This window comes from Syngnathus leptorhynchus, chromosome 3, assembly GCF_054491065.1.
Source record: "Syngnathus leptorhynchus isolate UIUO chromosome 3, UIUO_Slep, whole genome shotgun sequence".
In the NCBI taxonomy this organism is placed as follows: domain Eukaryota; kingdom Metazoa; phylum Chordata; class Actinopteri; order Syngnathiformes; family Syngnathidae; genus Syngnathus; species Syngnathus leptorhynchus.
Genome location: NC_141197.1, coordinates 12,460,289 through 12,479,353, shown reverse-complemented (window position 1 = coordinate 12,479,353; position 19,065 = coordinate 12,460,289). Strand labels below are relative to the sequence as shown.

Here is a 19,065-nt window from a genome sequence, read left to right as displayed (position 1 = left end):
TTATGGCTGAGCCAGAAGACACAACCTCCCACTGAGGTCTTTTGTCAGGTAAAACACAACCAAAAAGAACCTTTGTGAGCCACCGAGAGGCAAATGGTTGTAAATTTCATGGATGTACAATGACATGGTTTGCGCTCTATAGAAAAGGTATGTATGTGACTCATCACCATAAAAACGTTGCTTTATATATTTCAAAAGTATTAGTTGTTTCGTGTTTGCATGACACACGATGTGGTTAAAGAATACATAAGTACCATTTGGAACCAACACTCCTATTCATAAATAAAAACTGTAAAGTACATGCCAAATTGTTTGTTAAGTGGAAGGGAGCATATCCATGTTCTGATTGGCTCCTGGCTCTTGAAGCCAACATTCCACTGTGACTTGGCCAAGTGTGGTCTCTCACTCACCTGGAGGTGTCCACTGTGTTGGGCTGCCCACTTCAAGTTCATACTGCCTCAGGCATCACAGGTCTGATCACGGGCTCCACGTTGGACTGATTACAGCGGAAACATGTTTGTATCACTCACTACTATCGTCACTCTGCTTGGCTTCTGTTCTCTGCATCCCACGTCTGGCCAGGTAAGCCAACCAAATTTTTAGGGAGTCTAAACTAATTCATATTGTGTGCCTGGCATCACAAAACTAAAGCAAACTTTGTATGAGTCTTTGCGCATCAGCACTAGATTGAATTCCGCATATCGGTGTCTAATATATTTGGCTGTCAAAGCCTCTTATTCAAACGTTTACTCATGAATTACCACATTGTTTATTTTTCTGAACAGTTTGTGTCCAAAAGGAAATACAGAGTACAATTGAGAGAATGATTGTACAGTTTGCTTGTTCAGAATATTCATTCATTCATACAGATGAAGTACATAGAAATATGAGAGTGTACAACAATTTTGCGGCGCATACCTGCATGCCTCCTACGCGCTGTGCTAACGTCAACCATACATGTGAAATGTGGTAGAAAGAGGCCTTTGACAAATACACTATAAACACCAGCCAAGCCCCTAATGATTGAAGCTTCTCCAAACCTCACTGCTGTCCAGATCAGAAATGTTTCCAACAAATATTGACTCTTCTTACGTAACTGTTGCTGGAAAAGACATTTTTTGGTTGGCTGAAAAAAATGTATGAGGTGGAAGGGCAAGGGGGGGAAATTGTGCCGTTGAATGAGGAGGGCAAGGGGCGAGAAGCGAATATTTCAAGAAATGTTTCAAAGTAAAAGTACCTTTGTAGTATCTTGGACTATCTTGTCAGTTTTGATTGACAGCGTCAGTGACGAATTTTATTTCACAGTGCTGTCGAAATGCATCGCACTAAGAGTAGCTACCTGAGGTAACTAAATTATTAACATCTTGCAGTACAATGCAGTTTTAATAAAGTACAACCCAAAAGCCTCACATATACTCCATATAATAAAATGAAATAAGTAAGAGTGTCTCTCAAATGTGAGCATTACGACCTGATCGACTAAAATCCCAATTAGCTGACGGCAACTTGTCGAATAAATAACAGCTAACACAAGTCAACTAGGCATTAAAAATTGCCAATGAAGTTTGTATTAAATAAATAAATAAATAATCAGGCAAGAAGAACTCGCCCGGTAGTCCTGTCTTTTTAAAATACATGCATTCATCACGACTTCAGTGAGAATGATAATTCTCGAAGCAATTTCGACTGACTACTTTACCGAGATTGTAAACACTGGATATGAAAGGCATGGGTCAATGATTGAAATCTTCCAAGCAAAGTACAGCAACACAACATTCTGTTTTTCTTCCTTCATGGTGATTTCAAGTAGCGCTTTACACAAGCAGCTATTTCTCCCGGGATGACTGAGCCATTTGTATGGCGACTGCTGGTTGGTTTTTTTTTCCCATTAGGGAATTGTACACGAGCAGGACAGCAGTCCGGCTTGTTGTTTCCGTGGTGATGGTTGTTCAAAAAATGTGTTTTGCACAATCGGTCGCTGTGATCTTTTCATCAAAAAAATTGGAGGGACGACTGAAAGTGCAAAACTGAGTGATGGAATTGGAAGTGGTTTTAGCAGTGCACTAGAATCCCCCGAAGTTGGAAGTAGCTTTGTCATACTATATGGCATCACTCCATTTTGTGAGTGCCTCCAGGGCAGTCCTTAAATCACTCCGAATCTTCAAAACGGCATTGCTGAATAGATGATATGTCGGGATAACTTTTCCCCAAAAATTCAAACACAATATGTAAAGGCACACCAAAAAAAAAAAACGCAATGCATCTTAGATTTGACAAATCACATTGTGTATGCTCAATGCTACTTCATTTTTACAGCTCTTGCACGTGCTTCTCATTTATATAGGTTTTGCTGTATCTACTCATTACCCCATGACATGACACAGTTACATCAGTTTTTCTCTCCACCAACTCACCCTGACCACACCACATCTGACAAGTAAACTGGGAACATTCCGTTTCTGACTTACAGTACATGATTGTGAGAGTAGACATTCCATCATGTAAACACTTCCATTGGACAAACAGACTTTGATCCAAGTATGTTGACTTCAATATCAAACAGCACAAGTCTGTACTAGACTAGATGATGTTCAACAAACTCACATTTGCGACAAGAGTTGATTTGGAGCTTTCACTCCCAACATTGACACTGCATTTTTGCTCTGACCCACTGCCTCTTAAGTCATAATTGACCAATGTGAATATGAATTGAATATTGTATACTGTACATACTTGGAGTTTTTTTTTTTTTTGTTACAATGATTTTTTTGAGGTACTGGGATCTGCTTCAAGTGAAATGTTGTGACCTGAGTGCTAACAATCAACAATGGTCTTCTTGGATTCCAGGAGTGTCCTAGCAGAATGGAAATTCAAGGATCCCTGAAACAGATCCAGAAACTTCTCTCAGCTCATGAAGCCTCTTACGTGCAGAGTCTGCGCAACCTGAAGAAGAAAGTAAACCTACTACAGAGTAGCACAGGGAAGCACTCTACGAGAACCATAAACAGTAAGTCCTAAACAGGGAAACAACAATTTTAAATAAATACTACAGTACTCATTTAGTACAACATTCTAAATATTCGTGGTCGGTTTGATTATTTCCACAAGGTACCTGCCCCAAACTGGATGTGCCTTACAATGGGAGGAAACTGGGTAAATCACACAGCGTGGGCCATGAGGTTCATTTTTTGTGCGACCCTGGCTATGAACTTGTGGGAACAGAGAGCAGAATTTGTCAGGAAAGTCTGAGCTGGAGCGGCCAGCAGACAATATGCAAAGGTGAATGCGAGCAACATTATCGGATTTGGGTGAAATCAACCTTGAAATATTCTGCTGTTATTTTCTTCACGCTGACCGCTTTTATCTTGCCTTGTCTTCATTCAGAAGTCAACGAGTGTGCGTCCACCCCGTGCCTGAATGGTGGAACGTGTTTGGATGACGTTAACCAGTTTTCTTGCATCTGTCCTAAAGGCTGGGCTGGAGAAACTTGCCAAAGCCCCGTGCCAACATGTATGTATCATAGTGAGAGATGGACATGGAATAGATGTACTGTATTTTTTTACATTATTCAGTGATTAAAATAAATTAAAAAAAATCTATGATGCAGGGCAGTTCGACACTACTGCAATATACAATATTAATGGTTAATGGTATTAGTGGTTGTTTTTACCAAACATCCCTTTTGGAACCATGGTGAACCATAAAATCTCCAAAACCCATGTGGAAAAATGTGTTACGAGCCAATGAAACCAATGTTGAAACTTTTGCTTATATTTTTTTTTTTTATACAGCGATAGATTATCACAAGAACCTGATATTTGATCAGGGGTGTGTAGACTTTTCATATGTACCGGATACACAGTCCTGTTGATCCAATTTTTGTGATGTGCATCGCACCTAATGAATTAGCTGTTTAAAGTCTACCACAGATTTATGTAAATCCAGAAACAACACTTTTTTTTAGCCTGGAATGCCCTAGGTACTAAAGAAGATTACTCTGCTCAATGGTTTGGTTTGCCAATATGAGCCAATTCTAGGATTTATTGAATTTAAGCCTGAAGTCCTGGACAGTTTTTTGGTGAGTGGTTGACAAACAGCTGCGGAATACAAAGAGACCTTATTTCTGTAACCTAGTTTATTTCGTTGTTGTTTTTGTTTCTCCATCAATTTGAAGGTGAAATCAGTCAGTGGGTAGTGAGCACTCTGAGTTTTCTGCGTGGGCTTTTCTGTTCCCTGTGGCTAGTAGGCTTATGTGCTGGCACTGTATGGAGCAAAGCAGAAAAAAAAAAAAAAAAAAAAGATGTTTTCAAGTTTGTTTGCAGTTCTCCTGCATATTCAAACATCTCGTGCTCCGATGTCATTTAATGTTTGAATAAATAAACCGATATAAATAAATGAATAAATATAATATAATATAATATAATATAATATAATATAATATAATATAATATAATATAATATAATATAATATAATATAATATAATAAATAAATAAACTTGCACAATCACAGCCGGACTGCACACAAAAAAAAAAACTAAAACTCATTTTAAAAAAAACTCCAGCTTCCCATGACTTTTTCTGACTTCCTCCACAGTCTTTAGCACCATTACAAACACTTCGGCCGCCACATCCCCAACCTCTGCCGCCTCTGCTACACTGGCATCCGACACGGCTGGCTCCTTTGTGCGTCCATCACGCTGCAGCACGGTGCAGGGGACCACCCACTGCACTTGTGAGCCAGGATACACCATCTCCGGCAGAGAGAGCACCACTTGCACCGGTATGACTAATAAGCGGTGTCGAAAGGAAACCATCAAGCGCCTCGGTTTCACCTTGCGTGTTATGTGTTGTGCATTACAGATATCGATGAATGTGAGCTGTTTCATAATGGACAGGCCGGGAGACTGTGTTTACACACATGCGTTAACACCGCTGGGGGTTATCGCTGCACCTGTCCCGCTGGATACAATGTGACCCGCGACGGACGCAGCTGTAAAGGTGCATTTTTATCTTGTCCAAATTGTATAAGCACCATATGGAGCAAAGGTGTGCACTTTGCATCGTCACGGCCTAAATCGTCTGGGTTTTTTTTCAATCTATTGGGCACCACTGACTTGTGAACTAATTCAACTAAAACAAGTCAAAGTGAGTAAGAGAGAAAAGAAATAAGTCTGAGTCTATACTTGTCGACTCCTGCAGTGTTAATCTAACTCTGCTTAGTGAGCTAAAATATGTAGTCTCTCCCCGGTGTTAAACAGTATTGATTTAACGCTGGAGAGTTTGCACTTATGGAAACTCTGAAAAAGTCTTCAATCTCAACTCTGTGGAAGTTAATTCAACAATGGACTATTTGCTGGATACGGTAAGTCCCCATCCTCCTCCGGCTGATCATATTGTGTGAGATGAAGGTATGGAGTTCATGTGATGATGTCATGGTGAAATGGAGGACCTGTAGAAAGTTACCATAATAAATGCCTCCTTCAGTATGTTTCCATATATCGAAATGGATTTCTCATGCAAGTATGATGAATGACACTTTGGTGCCTGCCTTGTTGTGTTCTGCTTTCTTGCAGACATTGATGAGTGTGCCAGTAGACAAAATAACTGCACCAGGGAGCAGACCTGCATCAACACATACGGAGGCTTCCAGTGTGTTCGCGTGGACTGTCCGAAAAATCCTCACGCCACTTACGTCAAAACATCACCCATGTGAGACTGACATATGCACTCACTGGCCAAAACTATAAATGCAATTTGAGCTACAATGCAAAAAACTCAATTGAAAAATATGTTTTTATTTAACTCCGGACCACTACAACCAGAAGAATGAATATTAATGATGATAACAAATGACCCTGACAAAAAAAAAGAAATTGTACCGCTCTTGCATTGTATGAAAAACAATGTCAACAAGTACTCTTGTTATTGTTTCTTTCAAGGCGCTGTGAGCGAAATCCATGCCCTGTGGATAACAAGCTGTGTTCTCAGGCTCCAAATTCCTTCTCCTACCATTACCTGGCAGTCGTGTCCAACCTGTCAGCCCCCCGTGTCATGTTCCGGGTTTCGGCGTTGCGTCCAATAGGTGACACGCTTCGCTTCTCTCTGCTGGGTGGAAGGCAGGCTCGGCGCCACTTCACAGTCCAGCGTTCGGATCGCCTGACAGGTCAGCTGATGCTGAGCAGCCCAGTGCAGGGCCCTGCCACTCTGGAAGCTGAGGTGGAGATGAGTGAGCTGGAGAGAAGAGTCCAGCTCGGCAGGTACATCACCAAAGTCACCATGTTTGTTTCTCCATATGAGTTCTAAAACAAAAAATGGGTAGGAGTCAAGTCAGTCAAAAGTTGCAGACTTAATGCTATTCAACAGAAACAGAAACGATGTTCTTGCACTGCTGCTTGGCTGTATTCGAAGATATCCACGCATTGCTAAACGAATGCTAATATGGTGTAATTCTTTTCATGTATTCGGCAAAACATTGTGTAGACCACGTAAACAAATAATAATTCCATTCCATTGAATAAATTCAATTGATTTAAATGATTACAAATACACGTTTACTTGTCTTTAGTATGTATGCCAGCAAACAATGAAACGCTCTTTAATGGAATAGGCTACAATAAACCTGTGTATTGCCGCTGGCCAGTCTTATAACTTAACAACAGATTTGTGTTAAGTTAAACTGACCGACATTTTACACAAAAAGTCAATTTGTCAGTAAAATGAGACCAGATTGTGATTTTTTTTTTTTAGTAGATATATACTAATTGTGATGTTTTTGTTTACTGGTGTGCAGTGAGATTTTTCTAATGTAAAATTTGTCATGCCCAATAAAGGTTGGGAAAGCTGTTATAGACGTTCCAATTAAAAGTGTTAACTAATTAAAGCACTCGTTCTTCACGTTCTGAAGTTTGTTGCCTCAAATGTAAATTGATATCATAAATGCTTTTAATTCCGATGTGCGTATGTATTGAAATGTGAACATTTTACATCTCCCAAATAAAGATAAACGTTTTAAATAGATTACAATGTGTAGGGAAAAATGTGTGCTTAGTTTATATGTGGAAAGATGGTGTGCAGGTCTTCTCTGAATTTGGTCTTCATGGAAGTGAGAGGTGCATGTGAGTTGTTGCAACACTTTCTGTTGAAAAAGTCCACAGAGCAGAGCTGTTCTACAAACAGAGCACCAAATAGAGGCTGCTCAAAGAGCTACTATGTTCTTACAGTACACCAACAACCTAGTTGCTTAAATTCACCTAAATAACCACGCCTGGGCAAAATGTTCACATAGTGCATGGTGTGTCTGACCCATCTACTGTACACATACTCATAAATGGTTTGTAAATTTGTGCAATGTTTTAATCAAGACCTGCCGAGCACAAACATGTACGTATGAATTAGATGTGAATATTGCTAGCAAACAGGAATGTGTTCAGGTTCTCTGAGCTGTGGCTGGGATTGGCTCATGACAACACAAATATTCAGCTGCATGCTGAACACAGAAAAGATGCAGAAGGGAGACGGAGAACATTTGGATCGTCATCAGTGCATGAAAGATGCTGACTGAATGGAAATACTGTTTTTATTTACATTGCAAAATAGTTCTCTTAATCTTCCACCCCCTCTATCTCAAATGAGTAGCCTCGCATCTGTCTTTCAGGGATTAACCCTTTCCCTTTGAAACATAAACATGTCTTTAAGAGTGGTACAGGCATGTTGTTTCTTTGGTCCTTCTTAAGGTTGTATTTGACTTCTTGGTCATTAAGCATTTGTTGGATATTATATGGTATCTTATGCTTTGTGCATTATTTGAAGGGTATAGAAATGAATTGGATCAACAGGTTTGGGAGTTTTTGACTTGAGAAAGTCTGCACGAAGTAATGAATGAAGTAATGAATGAATTGATTGATCCTCAGAAACTAATTATGAATTAAGCCTACTGCACTTAAAAACTAGATTTTTTGCTGTTATTTTAATGTTATTTCTCATTCTTTTTTGAATATGTCTTTTATGTCGCTTAAACGTTGACACATTTTGCATAAGGCAAAGCAACGTAGAAAACAACGTTTTTTTCAGTGGATGTTAAAACGCGAAACAACACCGCCCCCTTCTGTTCATATATCAAAACTCCACACACTCGCTGCCAAAATAATCTCCATCTCGCTTTAATAGACAAATCAATGTTTTATTTACTTCAACATCTAGATTTAGTCGCAGGACAACATGAACTCATGATGTCTCTCTGGGCGAGTGTGCGTGTTTGTGTGTTTTAACAACGTCTCGAATTTTACAAAACTATTTAATAATTTAGTTATTTTTAAAACTGCGGTGCATCTTTTACTAAATTATTGTGTTTCATACAAGCGTTTAAGTCATTTTAAATTCTAAATATTTACTATAGTTCTATAAAAACAGGCTGGCGAAGGTTTGGCTGAAAACAACCATTCAAAAAATGATATATACTGAAATCCATCCATCGATACATCCTGGATGGATAAATAAATATATGTAAATTACGCTTGATGAGGATGAGGATGCGGAAAAGGGACGGATGGAGCGAGCGCAAAACGCTTAACCGTAATGTTCAAAAAAGAACAATCCCAAACTTTTCCCCGACTCCTCCCAAAGACTTCCCCCCACACTTCCATTTTTCCAAGGAAAAAAAAAGTTTTATCCTTTAACCATTATTAACTTGAACAACATCCAAGTAAGTAACATCAAAGGATTCATCATATCTCAACCCAAATAGCTGCACGCTTTATATCGCTCCAGTCCACAGTGTCCAGTAAGTTTTTTTCTAAAACTTGTTGGAAAGTCTCACGTTTCCCTTGTTTTTGTTCCCACTGTTGCTAACTAGCTTGGAACGTTAGCTTAGCTTTTTGGTAAACACGACAAGCGCATCTCGCGACTTGAAGAAGTAAAATGACGACTTTCAGTGCCGTCGTCGACAGATCATTTTCTTTTCTTAATGGTACTTAATTACCAACATGCTAACTTTAATGTATCAGTACTTAGTCACGCATGGTCTTCCATGGAGTGCGTCGAAATAATTACATTTTGCAAACAAACATTGGTTTAACTTTTTTTTTTTTTTAATGCTCACCTAATAAGATTGTCAAATGTAAGATTTTTTGCGCCGTCGATAGTTTTTTCTATTGGATTAGGAGCAAAGTGTGTTAAGAAAACATCTTAAGAATAAATGAAAGTTATATTTATTTAATATTATATTTATATTATATATGTATATATATATATATATATATATATATATATATATATATATATATATATATATATATAATATTATATTTATATATCGCATATTATTCTGCCAACGTTTATCCCATTTTAATCAGTACATATAGGCATCTACTATTTGCTAGGATTTCACATTTCTGAAATCATATTCCACATTTTTCCACAGAAATATCAACAAATGAAGTGTAAATAATAATAATAATGGTTGACTGTATTAGTAATGCAATGACAGCTTTATTTTCTTTTCATGTTGTTTTTCCACGCATCAACTCGTTATTCTTGCATCTTCCAGCCTGATGTTCTGTGATCGCCCCACGATGACACAGTCGTAGCTCCGACGTTGTCGCAAAATGTCTCCCAAAGTGCCCGGCGGCCAGGGCAAAGGAGAATATTCGTCAGTTCAAGTGGCAGTCCGAGTGCGTCCGTTGCTACCTAAAGAACTTCTCCGCTGTCACGAGAGCTGCATCACTGTGGACCCGGAACTACAGCGGGTCACCCTGGGTCACGACAGACACTTTCTTTGTGACTTTTTATTTGAAGAAACGTGCTGCCAAGATGAGGTTTATTCTGCAGCTGTCCAGCCGCTTATCGATGCTTTCTTCCAAGGTTTCAACGCAACGGTCTTTGCTTACGGTCAGACAGGCTCGGGCAAGACTTACACCATTGGAGAAGCTAACATATGTAAGTTGTTTACCTGCATTTAGTCATGAAACGTGCTCGGTAGCTTGATGTGCTTTGAACCGTCCCGCTGACTCTAAGCTGCACTTTCTTTGGTTCAGCATCATTTCGAGATGAAGAGCAAGGCATCATTCCCCGCGCTGTTGCGGATGTATTCAAGCTGCTGGATGAGAACGACCTCACGGACTTCTCTGTCCGAGTGTCCTATTTGGAGGTCTACAAAGAGGAATTCAAGGACTTATTGGAGGTGGAAACTGCCAGCAAGGACATCCACATTCGGGAAGATAAGGGCAACATAGGTAATGAAATTTAAGGCAAGCTATGTTGTTGTTGCAATTGGAATTTTAAATCTGATTTATGCGTTTGATCTCGTTGATTTCTGCAGTGCTGTGTGGGGTCAAGGAGTGCGTCGTGGAGGGTCTTGACGAGGTGTTGAGTTTACTGGAATCGGGAAACACGGCCAGACACACTGGCGCGACTCAAATGAATCCAAACTCCAGCCGATCGCACACAATTTTCACCTTGTACATGGATCAGCGGCGGGGAGGTTTGCGTCTCTACGGGAGCGCCGCTGGTGGCGGACCCCAAATGTTGTCTTCCAAGTTTCATTTTGTGGACTTGGCCGGCTCTGAGCGCATCTTGAGAACGGGCAACACTGGAGAAAGACTGAAGGAGAGCATACAGATTAACAGCGGCCTTCTTGCCCTCGGAAATGTTATCGGAGCCCTCGGGGACCCGAAAAGGAAAGGCTCTCACATTCCGTATCGAGATTCAAAAATCACAAGGTGCTTTTCTGGTCACACCCTACTATTAATATATATTTGAAATATATCGTTTTGATTTTTTTTTTTTCCATTACTGTTTGACACAGGATTCTAAAAGACTCTCTAGGAGGAAATTCCAAAACCCTGATGGTAGCCTGCATCAGCCCGTCGTCGTCAGACTTTGACGAAAGCCTCAATACCCTAAACTACGCCACGAGGGCCCGCAATATTCAGAACCGGGCCACGGTCAACTGCAAGCGGGAGCCGGATCGCGTAGAAGGGCTGGAGCAACAAATCAAGGCTCTTCGTCGAGCCCTGGAAAACCGCCACCGCTCAGAGACCCGCATCATTTCTCACGCCGATCCCAACAGGAGGCCGCGACTTGGCGAAGGCGAGATCAGCAGACTGCAAGCGCAAGGGGCCCACTATCGAACCTGCGCAGACACTGCTTACAGGTGATGTACTGAAGAAACTCGGGTACAAATATCGATGATGTCATCTGCTCAGTGCATCATTTTCTCCCTCCATTTTTGTCTGATCTATCAATGCATGTACTGGAAACGTGCTAGATTGCTACGCGAGCTGCAAAGTGAAGGGGTGCTGACGACGGAACACAGTCTGAAAGTCAAGGAGTGGCTCTGCTCCGTGGAGGAGGAACGTAGTCGTCTGACGACCGCATCTGGACCGGACAGCGGTATCGAGAACAGCTCCACAGACGATAGCCTTGCTTTAAGAAGGGAAAGGCCTGCAGTTAACAACCAGGTGGGTTTTCACTCAAACCTTGGAAATAATGCAACGAAAGCTGACCAGTGATGGGACATTGTGATTTCCTCAGAATACTATTTGCAGAGATTCAAAGCAATTCAGCACAATAACGACATAGTCATATATTTAGTCATATTTATAAATTAAGGTTTAGGTTCAGTAAACGGTGGATTTTTTTTCTGAAACATCACCACCAAAAATTCAAATGGATAGTAGAATCAGTATTACGCAAGCTTTTATTGGTCAAAAACAAAACGTCAGCTTCCAAAAATATGCATAAATACAAACATGTGCAACATGGTCATCTCTTTCCACCATGTGGGCCCAGGATTCCGATTCTTTGGAGGAGAAGTGGAGCTATGAGCGTGACTGTGCCAAGGATGGAGAGAAGGATGTCGTCCGGCTTCAAGCGCAGGTCTCGCGTCTGGAGAGAGAGAATACTGATTTCCTGGCAGCTCTGGAGGATGCTATGGAGCAATACAAGCTGCAGGTCTGATCAAGCACAGCTCTGATCAAGTGATGCTCTTTGCTGCGTCTGCTTATAATACAGGATGTTTTCTCTTCCAGAGTGATAAGCTTCAGGAGCAACAGGACCTGATTGCAGAGTTGCAGTGTCTCCTAGCCAGTCCCGACGTACGCGGCTTAGGCCGTAATTTGTGCTCACGGCCTCACACAGCCCCGATTAGCTCCGTGCAACCAAACCAAAACGGAGGCTCACAGGTAAGCAATCATAACAGTTTTTTTATACACCATTTTTAACAATTATCTTTCAAATGACATCATAGTAAAGGTGTACCTAAGCTGACATCTAAACTTGCATCTTTGTATTTACAGAATGATATTCTGGATGTTTCTTTCTGTGAGGAGCAGATGAGTTCAAGTGCGGCAGAAATTCACGGGCTCAATGAAGATGTCGCGCAGTGTAACCATCCCAGAGTGAGACAAAGGTTTGTTTTTGAAATCACAATTTGCAGCGAGCGAGATCAAATATTGAACCGATTAATTGACAGGCAGGTGAACCAAACCTGGACCAAGAAAGACATGCTCTTGGGTGGACGAGCAGTCGGCGGTAGAGGGCTAACGTCTCAGTTACTTGAGCTCGACCAACGTCCCAGTATAACCAGAAAAGCATGTAAGTTTAAGATACCCGCTTTGGTGTGAAATGAATACATTTTGTTTGGGCCTCAAAACTTCCTTTTCAGCTCAGTGCAAATTGAATTTATCAGTCATAGTATTATTTTCTTCCTTTACTTCTCAGCCAACTCCAGTGTGGGTGAGACATTTGTACGCGATGCTCTGAGGGGCTTCGAAGGTGTTTCGGAGTCGGGTCTTCTTCAGGCCCAGCAGAAGATAAGGGAGCTGTCGGTCACTATCCGAATGAAAGAAGAGCTCATCAAGGAGCTGGTCAAAACTGGTACACAATCTTCTTAAAAAGCATGCCTCAAACCTTTTGTGTGGCAACATTTCTCCACGCTGGATGTGATTTTCTAGGCAAGGATGCTCAGTCCTTGAACAGGCAGTACAGTCACAAGATCGCAGCTTTGGAAAGCGAAGCCGCGCAGGCCCGGCAGGAGCTCCACGAGGCCCAAAGGCAACTTCAGGAGCTGGAGAGACAAGAGAGAGAGATCAGCGCAACAGACAAGACCAGAGCTCAGGAGTGTCGACGGAAGATTGCGGCCGCTCAGAGCAAAGTTCAGGTTTGTCTGGCATCCGGTCAGGAAATCCAGTTTGACAGTGAAGCTTTTTTTGTTTTTTGCAATGAAACTCTTTTTGTCCAAGGTTCTCAGTCAACGTCAGAGGGATACGGCCCATCTGGCTAATCTGCCAGCGCAAAGCGAGCGCCGGGTGCTCGAGCTGGAGCGAAGTGTTCAGTCCATGAGGCAGCAGCAGGAGCTTCTGCAGAAGCGACTACGTCAGGAAAGTCAGCAGAAACGCCGTCTGGAGACTGAGATGCAGCGTAGAACTCACAGAGTCAAGGTATTTTTGTTTTGTTACTTTCAAACAAATATTTTGATGTTCATCAAAATGAGTTCTTCACTACTTCTTCATTAGGAACTGGAGATAAAGAATGAGCAACAACAAAAGATTCTGAAGATCAAGACTGAAGAGATTGCCGCTTTCCAGAGGCAGAGACGCAGCGGCAGCAACGGCTCCGTCATTTCGCTGGAGGAGCAACAGGTTTGTATTGGACAAGAACATCATTCTGTCGTGATGAAAGCTTACTGACCATGCCATTTGGCGCCACGCAGAAGATAGAGGAGCAGAAACGTTGGTTGGATGAGGAAATGGAGCGTGTACTGGAGCAAAGACGAGGACTCGAAGGTCTGGAAGGCGAGCTCACCAAACGAGAGGAAATCCTCGCCAAGAAAGAAGCCCTGCTACAGGAGCGCAGTGGTCTGGAGACCAAGAGACTTCGTTCAAGTCAGGTATTCAAGCAGAAACCCAACTAGCATGAGGAAATACTACAAGGCTATATTTTCACCGGGATACTTCATTTGTCCTCCCTGCAGGCACTGAGTAAAGATCTGGTGACTCTAACAGGACGCATCGAGACCCTTGAGCACGAGTTGAGCGAGAGGAACGGTCTCCTTCGCAGCAGCAGCGCTCAGGACTCGCAACAGATTCGACAAGAAATCTCAAACCTGCGTCAAGAGAAAGATTCCTTGCTTAAACAGAGAGTGGAGCTGGATGATAAGTTGCGCCAAGGAAATCTACTCTCACCTGAGGTCAGATTTTGCACGCTAAGCATTTTAGCACACACACACAAAAAAAGCATTTTTAGCAAAGGTTCAGTAGGGGCAATGCCAAAATATATATTTTGTTTGTTTTTATGTAAACGTATTTTATAAACAAAATAATAGTGTCTTTTTTTTTTTCTTTTTGCTTTGTGTTGCAGGTTCAATACAGTTTTAGAAAATCTTTGTCTTCAAAATCACAAGTGTTTCATTTGAGCTCTTCTCATGAATATTCATGCTCAAGTCAATCTTATTTATGTAGCACCTCATGTCCTATATCGGGAACATGTTTAGCTCCACTGTCCTTTGATATAAAAATGCTTTCGTTTGATTAAGGTGATCCAACCGAACGCAAGTTTGACCCTTAACGTTCTCTCTCGGATTCAACCAGGAGGAGCGAACCCTTTTCCAGTTGGATGAGGCCATCGAAGCTTTGGATGCAGCCATCGAGTACAAGAACGAGGCCATCACCCAAAGGCAGAGGCAACTCAGGGCATCAGCAAGCATGTTGTCCCAGTGGGAGATGAATCTCATGGCCAAACTCAGCTACTTGTCGGCTTCCGAGACAAGAGCTTTGCTGTGCAAGTACTTTGACAAGGTTTGTGGGGCTTTTTTTCCCCCGTCTCTCTAGTGTGTAGTGACGGTAATGCCGGTTGTCTTGCTCAGGTGGTGTCGCTGCGCGAGGAGGAGCGTAAGCTACAGCTGGCTCTCGCCGAGCTGGAAATGCAGTTGGACGAACAGCAGAGGCTGGTGCAGTGGCTGGAGAACGCTCTGGATCGCACGCAGCTCGACACCGACCGTAGGCTCACCCAACAGCAGAAGGAGCACGAGAGGAGCGTGCAGCTCTTACTGCAGCAGTGTCGAGGTTTCTCCATTCCTCCAAAAAATGGACATTTTCCGGTTTTCGGCGAATTCTTTACTTAGGCGGGAGAATTTGTAAACTCGTTTCTGCATGCCAACACAGAGCAAATGGACGAGGGCCTGGCAGGAAGGCAGCGGCAGTACGAAGGATGGATTCACGGCCTCAGCAAGGAGCTTAACCACTACAAGGCGGCAAATGTTGAACTGAGCAACAAACTGAGGGAATTCTGCGGCTCTTCCAGCCAGCCAAAGGAGCAGGTCAAAGGTACATTTCGAGTCTTATTCTCATCCTTACAAATAGGATCGGTCACAATCAAATTGAATTTTCTCCTCTTGTTGTGCTCTGCTCCAGTGGTGCCATGTAACGGTAAACCACTCGCTGTCAGTAGCATGGACAACCATGGTGGAAGAGGGACACCAATGAGCGAAAAACCGCCAAAGTCCAGAGAGGAAATGCGAGAGCTGGTGAATGCACCTCTTCCATCCACATGGAGGCGCTCTTCTCTCCCCACCGAGGAGCCCGCCCTCATGGAGGAGCTGTGGCTTCCGATGACCTCCGACGGTCCCGTCAATCGAGTAGTTCAAACCGGCTTGAACTCGTCCAGCGTTGGGACATCCCTGCCCGCTATGAAGTCTCGAAGGGAGTCCCGCCGCAGCAGCCTTAATGTCGGACCACTCAATTCAAACAATGCTTTCATAGACTTGAGGAAGAATCTTGCCTGAAAAACATATTTTGGGGGTAGAATGGCTTTGAAATTGTTTACTATGGTTTCAAAAAGAATTGTTTGCAATTTTATATATTTGTATTTAATTGTTTAATGGACTGATTTGAATACAAAGCACTTTGACTATTGTATTGTCTGTGTTTTTAATATGTTTGATCAAAGCTGAGGTCAGTCATAAAAAACACGTTTTGGTTTTTTTAAAGAACTCACACTTCGTACGTATGTGGAAGTGCAGATACTTGTGTGAAAAATACAGTGGAAGTAGATGTATTCAGCCAGGTTTGGTAGATATTTGTTCCTCACAACTGGTTGAGATTAAATTACATTAAAATATTTTATCTGCTAAAATACAAATGATATTTTAGTCTAATACAGTTTATCATTTGTTCACTCATCACTATTTTTGTATTTATGGCCTAAAGTGTTTTTCATTGAAATATTTACTGTATTTGTGATTTTACTACTGCGTTGTTTAATAATGGACTTAGATATTTCCGCCTCACGCCGCCGCCGTAGGGCGAGACTCCGTCGTAAAGCGAGAACCTCTTGACCTGGACAGTTTCCTTTTATCGTGGCAGTACCCAGATCTGACCAGCAGAGGGAAGTGTAACCTAAGTGCACTTAACCCCAGCACAGACACACACTGATCCTTTTTTTTTTTTTTCTATTAATCAAATAATCAAAAATCATGGTAAAAGCTTCACGGAAAATGTAAAGTGCCACATCCGCCGTCACCCCCACTTTCTGATTGGCTGTTTGATCTGTGGCGTCACTCGGACACTCCATTAGGTACACCGCCGTTTTACGGTGTTGCTAATAACAGGTCACTTCATTAGGGAAAAATCATGGTAAAAGCTTAAATGAAAGTGAAAAGTGCCACACCCGCCCTCACCCCCGCTTTCTGATTGGCTGGTTGATCTGTGACGTCACTTGGACACTCCATTAGGTACACCGCCATTTTCAGGTGTACCTAATAACAGGCCACTTCATTAGGGAAAAATAATGGCCAAAGCTTAACGGAAAGTGAAAAGTGCCACACCCGAACAACCCCCCACTTTCTGATTGGCTGGTTGATCTGTGACGTCACACGGACACAGGTGTACCTAATCACTTCATTAGGGAAAAAGTTTAAGTGAAAGTGAAAAGTGCCACACCCGAACAACCCCCCACTTTCTGATTGGCTGGTTGATCTGTGACGTCACTCGGACACTCCATTAGGTACACCGCCATTTTCAGGTGTACCTAATAACAGGCCACTTCATTAGGGAAAAATAATGGCCAAAGCTTAACGGAAAGTGAAAAGTGCCACACCCGAACAACCCCCCACTTTCTGATTGGCTGGTTGATCTGTGACGTCACACGGACACAGGTGTACCTAATCACTTCATTAGGGAAAAAGTTTGAGTGAAAGTGAAAAGTGCCACACCCGAACAACCCCCCACTTTCTGATTGGCTGGTTGATCTGTGACGTCACTCGGACACTCCATTAGGTACACCGCCGTTTTACGGTGTTGCTAATAACAGGTCACTTCATTAGGGAAAAATCACGGTCAAAGCTTAAATGAAAGTGAAAAGTGCCACACCCGAACAACCCCCCACTTTCTGATTGGCTGGTTGATCTGTGACGTCACACGGACACAGGTGTACCTAATCACTTCATTAGGGAAAAAGTTTAAGTGAAAGTGAAAAGTGCCACACCCGAACAACCCCCCACTTTCTGATTGGCTGGTTGATCTGTGACGTCACTCGGACACTCCATTAGGTACACCGCCGTTTTACGGTGTTGCTAATAACAGGTCACTTCATTAGGGAAAAATCATGGTCAAAGCTTAAATGAAAGTGAAAAGTGCCACACCCGAACAACCCCCCACTTTCTGATTGGCTGGTTGATCTGTGACGTCACACGGACACAGGTGTACCTAATCACTTCATTAGGGAAAAAGTTTAAGTGAAAGTGAAAAGTGCCACACCCGAACAACCCCCCACTTTCTGATTGGCTGGTTGATCTGTGACGTCACTCGGACACTCCATTAGGTACACCGCCGTTTTACGGTGTTGCTAATAACAGGTCACTTCATTAGGGAAAAATCATGGTCAAAGCTTAAATGAAAGTGAAAAGTGCCACACCCGAACAACCCCCCACTTTCTGATTGGCTGGTTGATCTGTGACGTCACACGGACACAGGTGTACCTAATCACTTCATTAGGGAAAAAGTTTAAGTGAAAGTGAAAAGTGCCACACCCGAACAACCCCCCACTTTCTGATTGGCTAGTTGATCTGTGACGTCACTCGGACACTCCATTAGGTACACCGCCATTTTCAGGTGTACCTAATAACAGGCCACTTCATTAGGGAAAAATAATGGCCAAAGCTTAACGGAAAGTGAAAAGTGCCACACCCGAACAACCCCCCACTTTCTGATTGGCTGGTTGATCTGTGACGTCACACGGACACAGGTGTACCTAATCACTTCATTAGGGAAAAAGTTTAAGTGAAAGTGAAAAGTGCCACACCCGAACAACCCCCCACTTTCTGATTGGCTGGTTGATCTGTGACGTCACTCGGACACTCCATTAGGTACACCGCCGTTTTACGGTGTTGCTAATAACAGGTCACTTCATTAGGGAAAAATCACGGTCAAAGCTTAAATGAAAGTGAAAAGTGCCACACCCGCCCTCACCCCCACTTTCTGATTGGCTGTTTGATCTGTGAGGTCATTCGGACACTCCATTAGGTACACCGCCGTTTTACGGTGTTGCTAATAACAGGCCACTTCATGAGGGAAAAATCATGGTCAAAGATTAAATGACAGTGAAAAGTGCCACACCCGCCCTCACCCCCACTTTGTGATTGGGTGTTTGATCTGTGACGTCATTCGGACACTCCATTAGGTACACCGCCATTTTCAGGTGTTCCTAATAACAGGCCACTTCATTAGGGAGAAATCATGGTCAAAGATTAAATGACAGTGAAAAGTGCCACACCCGCCCTCACCCCCACTTTGTGATTGGCTGTTTGATCTGTGACGTCACTCGGACACTCCATTAGGTACACCGCTGTTTTACGGTGTTGCTAATAACAGGTCACTTCATGAGGGAAAAATCATGGTCAAAGCTTCACGCAAAGTGAAAAGTTCCACACCCGCCCTCAACCTCACTTTCTGAATCAATTCAGCGCACCTATCAAACGACTTGAATGTCCAATATTCCAAAGCAGTATTTCTGAACACTGACACTTGGGGGCAGCAAACAAATTTCTTCTTTCTAGTCGTCCTGAAATATTAA

The 19,065-nt window shown here is 42.5% G+C and overlaps 2 protein-coding genes across 3 annotated transcripts; both read left to right on the top strand.

The window, feature by feature from the left end:
- The first annotated feature begins 446 nt into the window (after positions 1–446).
- On the top strand, positions 447–6,903 carry LOC147059323 (fibulin-7-like). Its single transcript, XM_085907333.1, has 8 exons — positions 447–582; positions 2,848–3,007; positions 3,109–3,279; positions 3,385–3,510; positions 4,595–4,780; positions 4,861–4,998; positions 5,574–5,709; positions 5,940–6,903. The coding sequence occupies exons 1-8, from the start codon at positions 514–516 to the stop codon at positions 6,301–6,303; spliced, it is 1,350 nt and encodes a 449-aa protein (XP_085763459.1). The 5' UTR covers positions 447–513; the 3' UTR covers positions 6,304–6,903.
- A 1,575-nt stretch (positions 6,904–8,478) lies between these two features.
- On the top strand, positions 8,479–16,078 carry kif7 (kinesin family member 7). Of its 2 annotated transcripts, none has more exons than XM_085908434.1 (20): positions 8,479–8,701; positions 9,545–9,933; positions 10,032–10,229; positions 10,316–10,715; positions 10,802–11,149; positions 11,264–11,456; positions 11,788–11,949; positions 12,027–12,179; positions 12,294–12,406; positions 12,470–12,591; positions 12,718–12,873; positions 12,951–13,156; positions 13,239–13,436; positions 13,512–13,637; positions 13,709–13,885; positions 13,970–14,185; positions 14,586–14,792; positions 14,861–15,059; positions 15,159–15,320; positions 15,408–16,078. In XM_085908434.1, the coding sequence occupies exons 2-20, from the start codon at positions 9,603–9,605 to the stop codon at positions 15,776–15,778; spliced, it is 4,038 nt and encodes a 1,345-aa protein (XP_085764560.1). In that variant the 5' UTR covers positions 8,479–8,701; positions 9,545–9,602; the 3' UTR covers positions 15,779–16,078. The 2 variants fall into 2 exon arrangements, with proteins under 2 accessions (XP_085764560.1, XP_085764559.1); XM_085908433.1 differs by having other exon boundaries at positions 8,479–8,779; positions 15,408–16,077.
- The last annotated feature ends 2,987 nt before the right edge of the window (positions 16,079–19,065 follow it).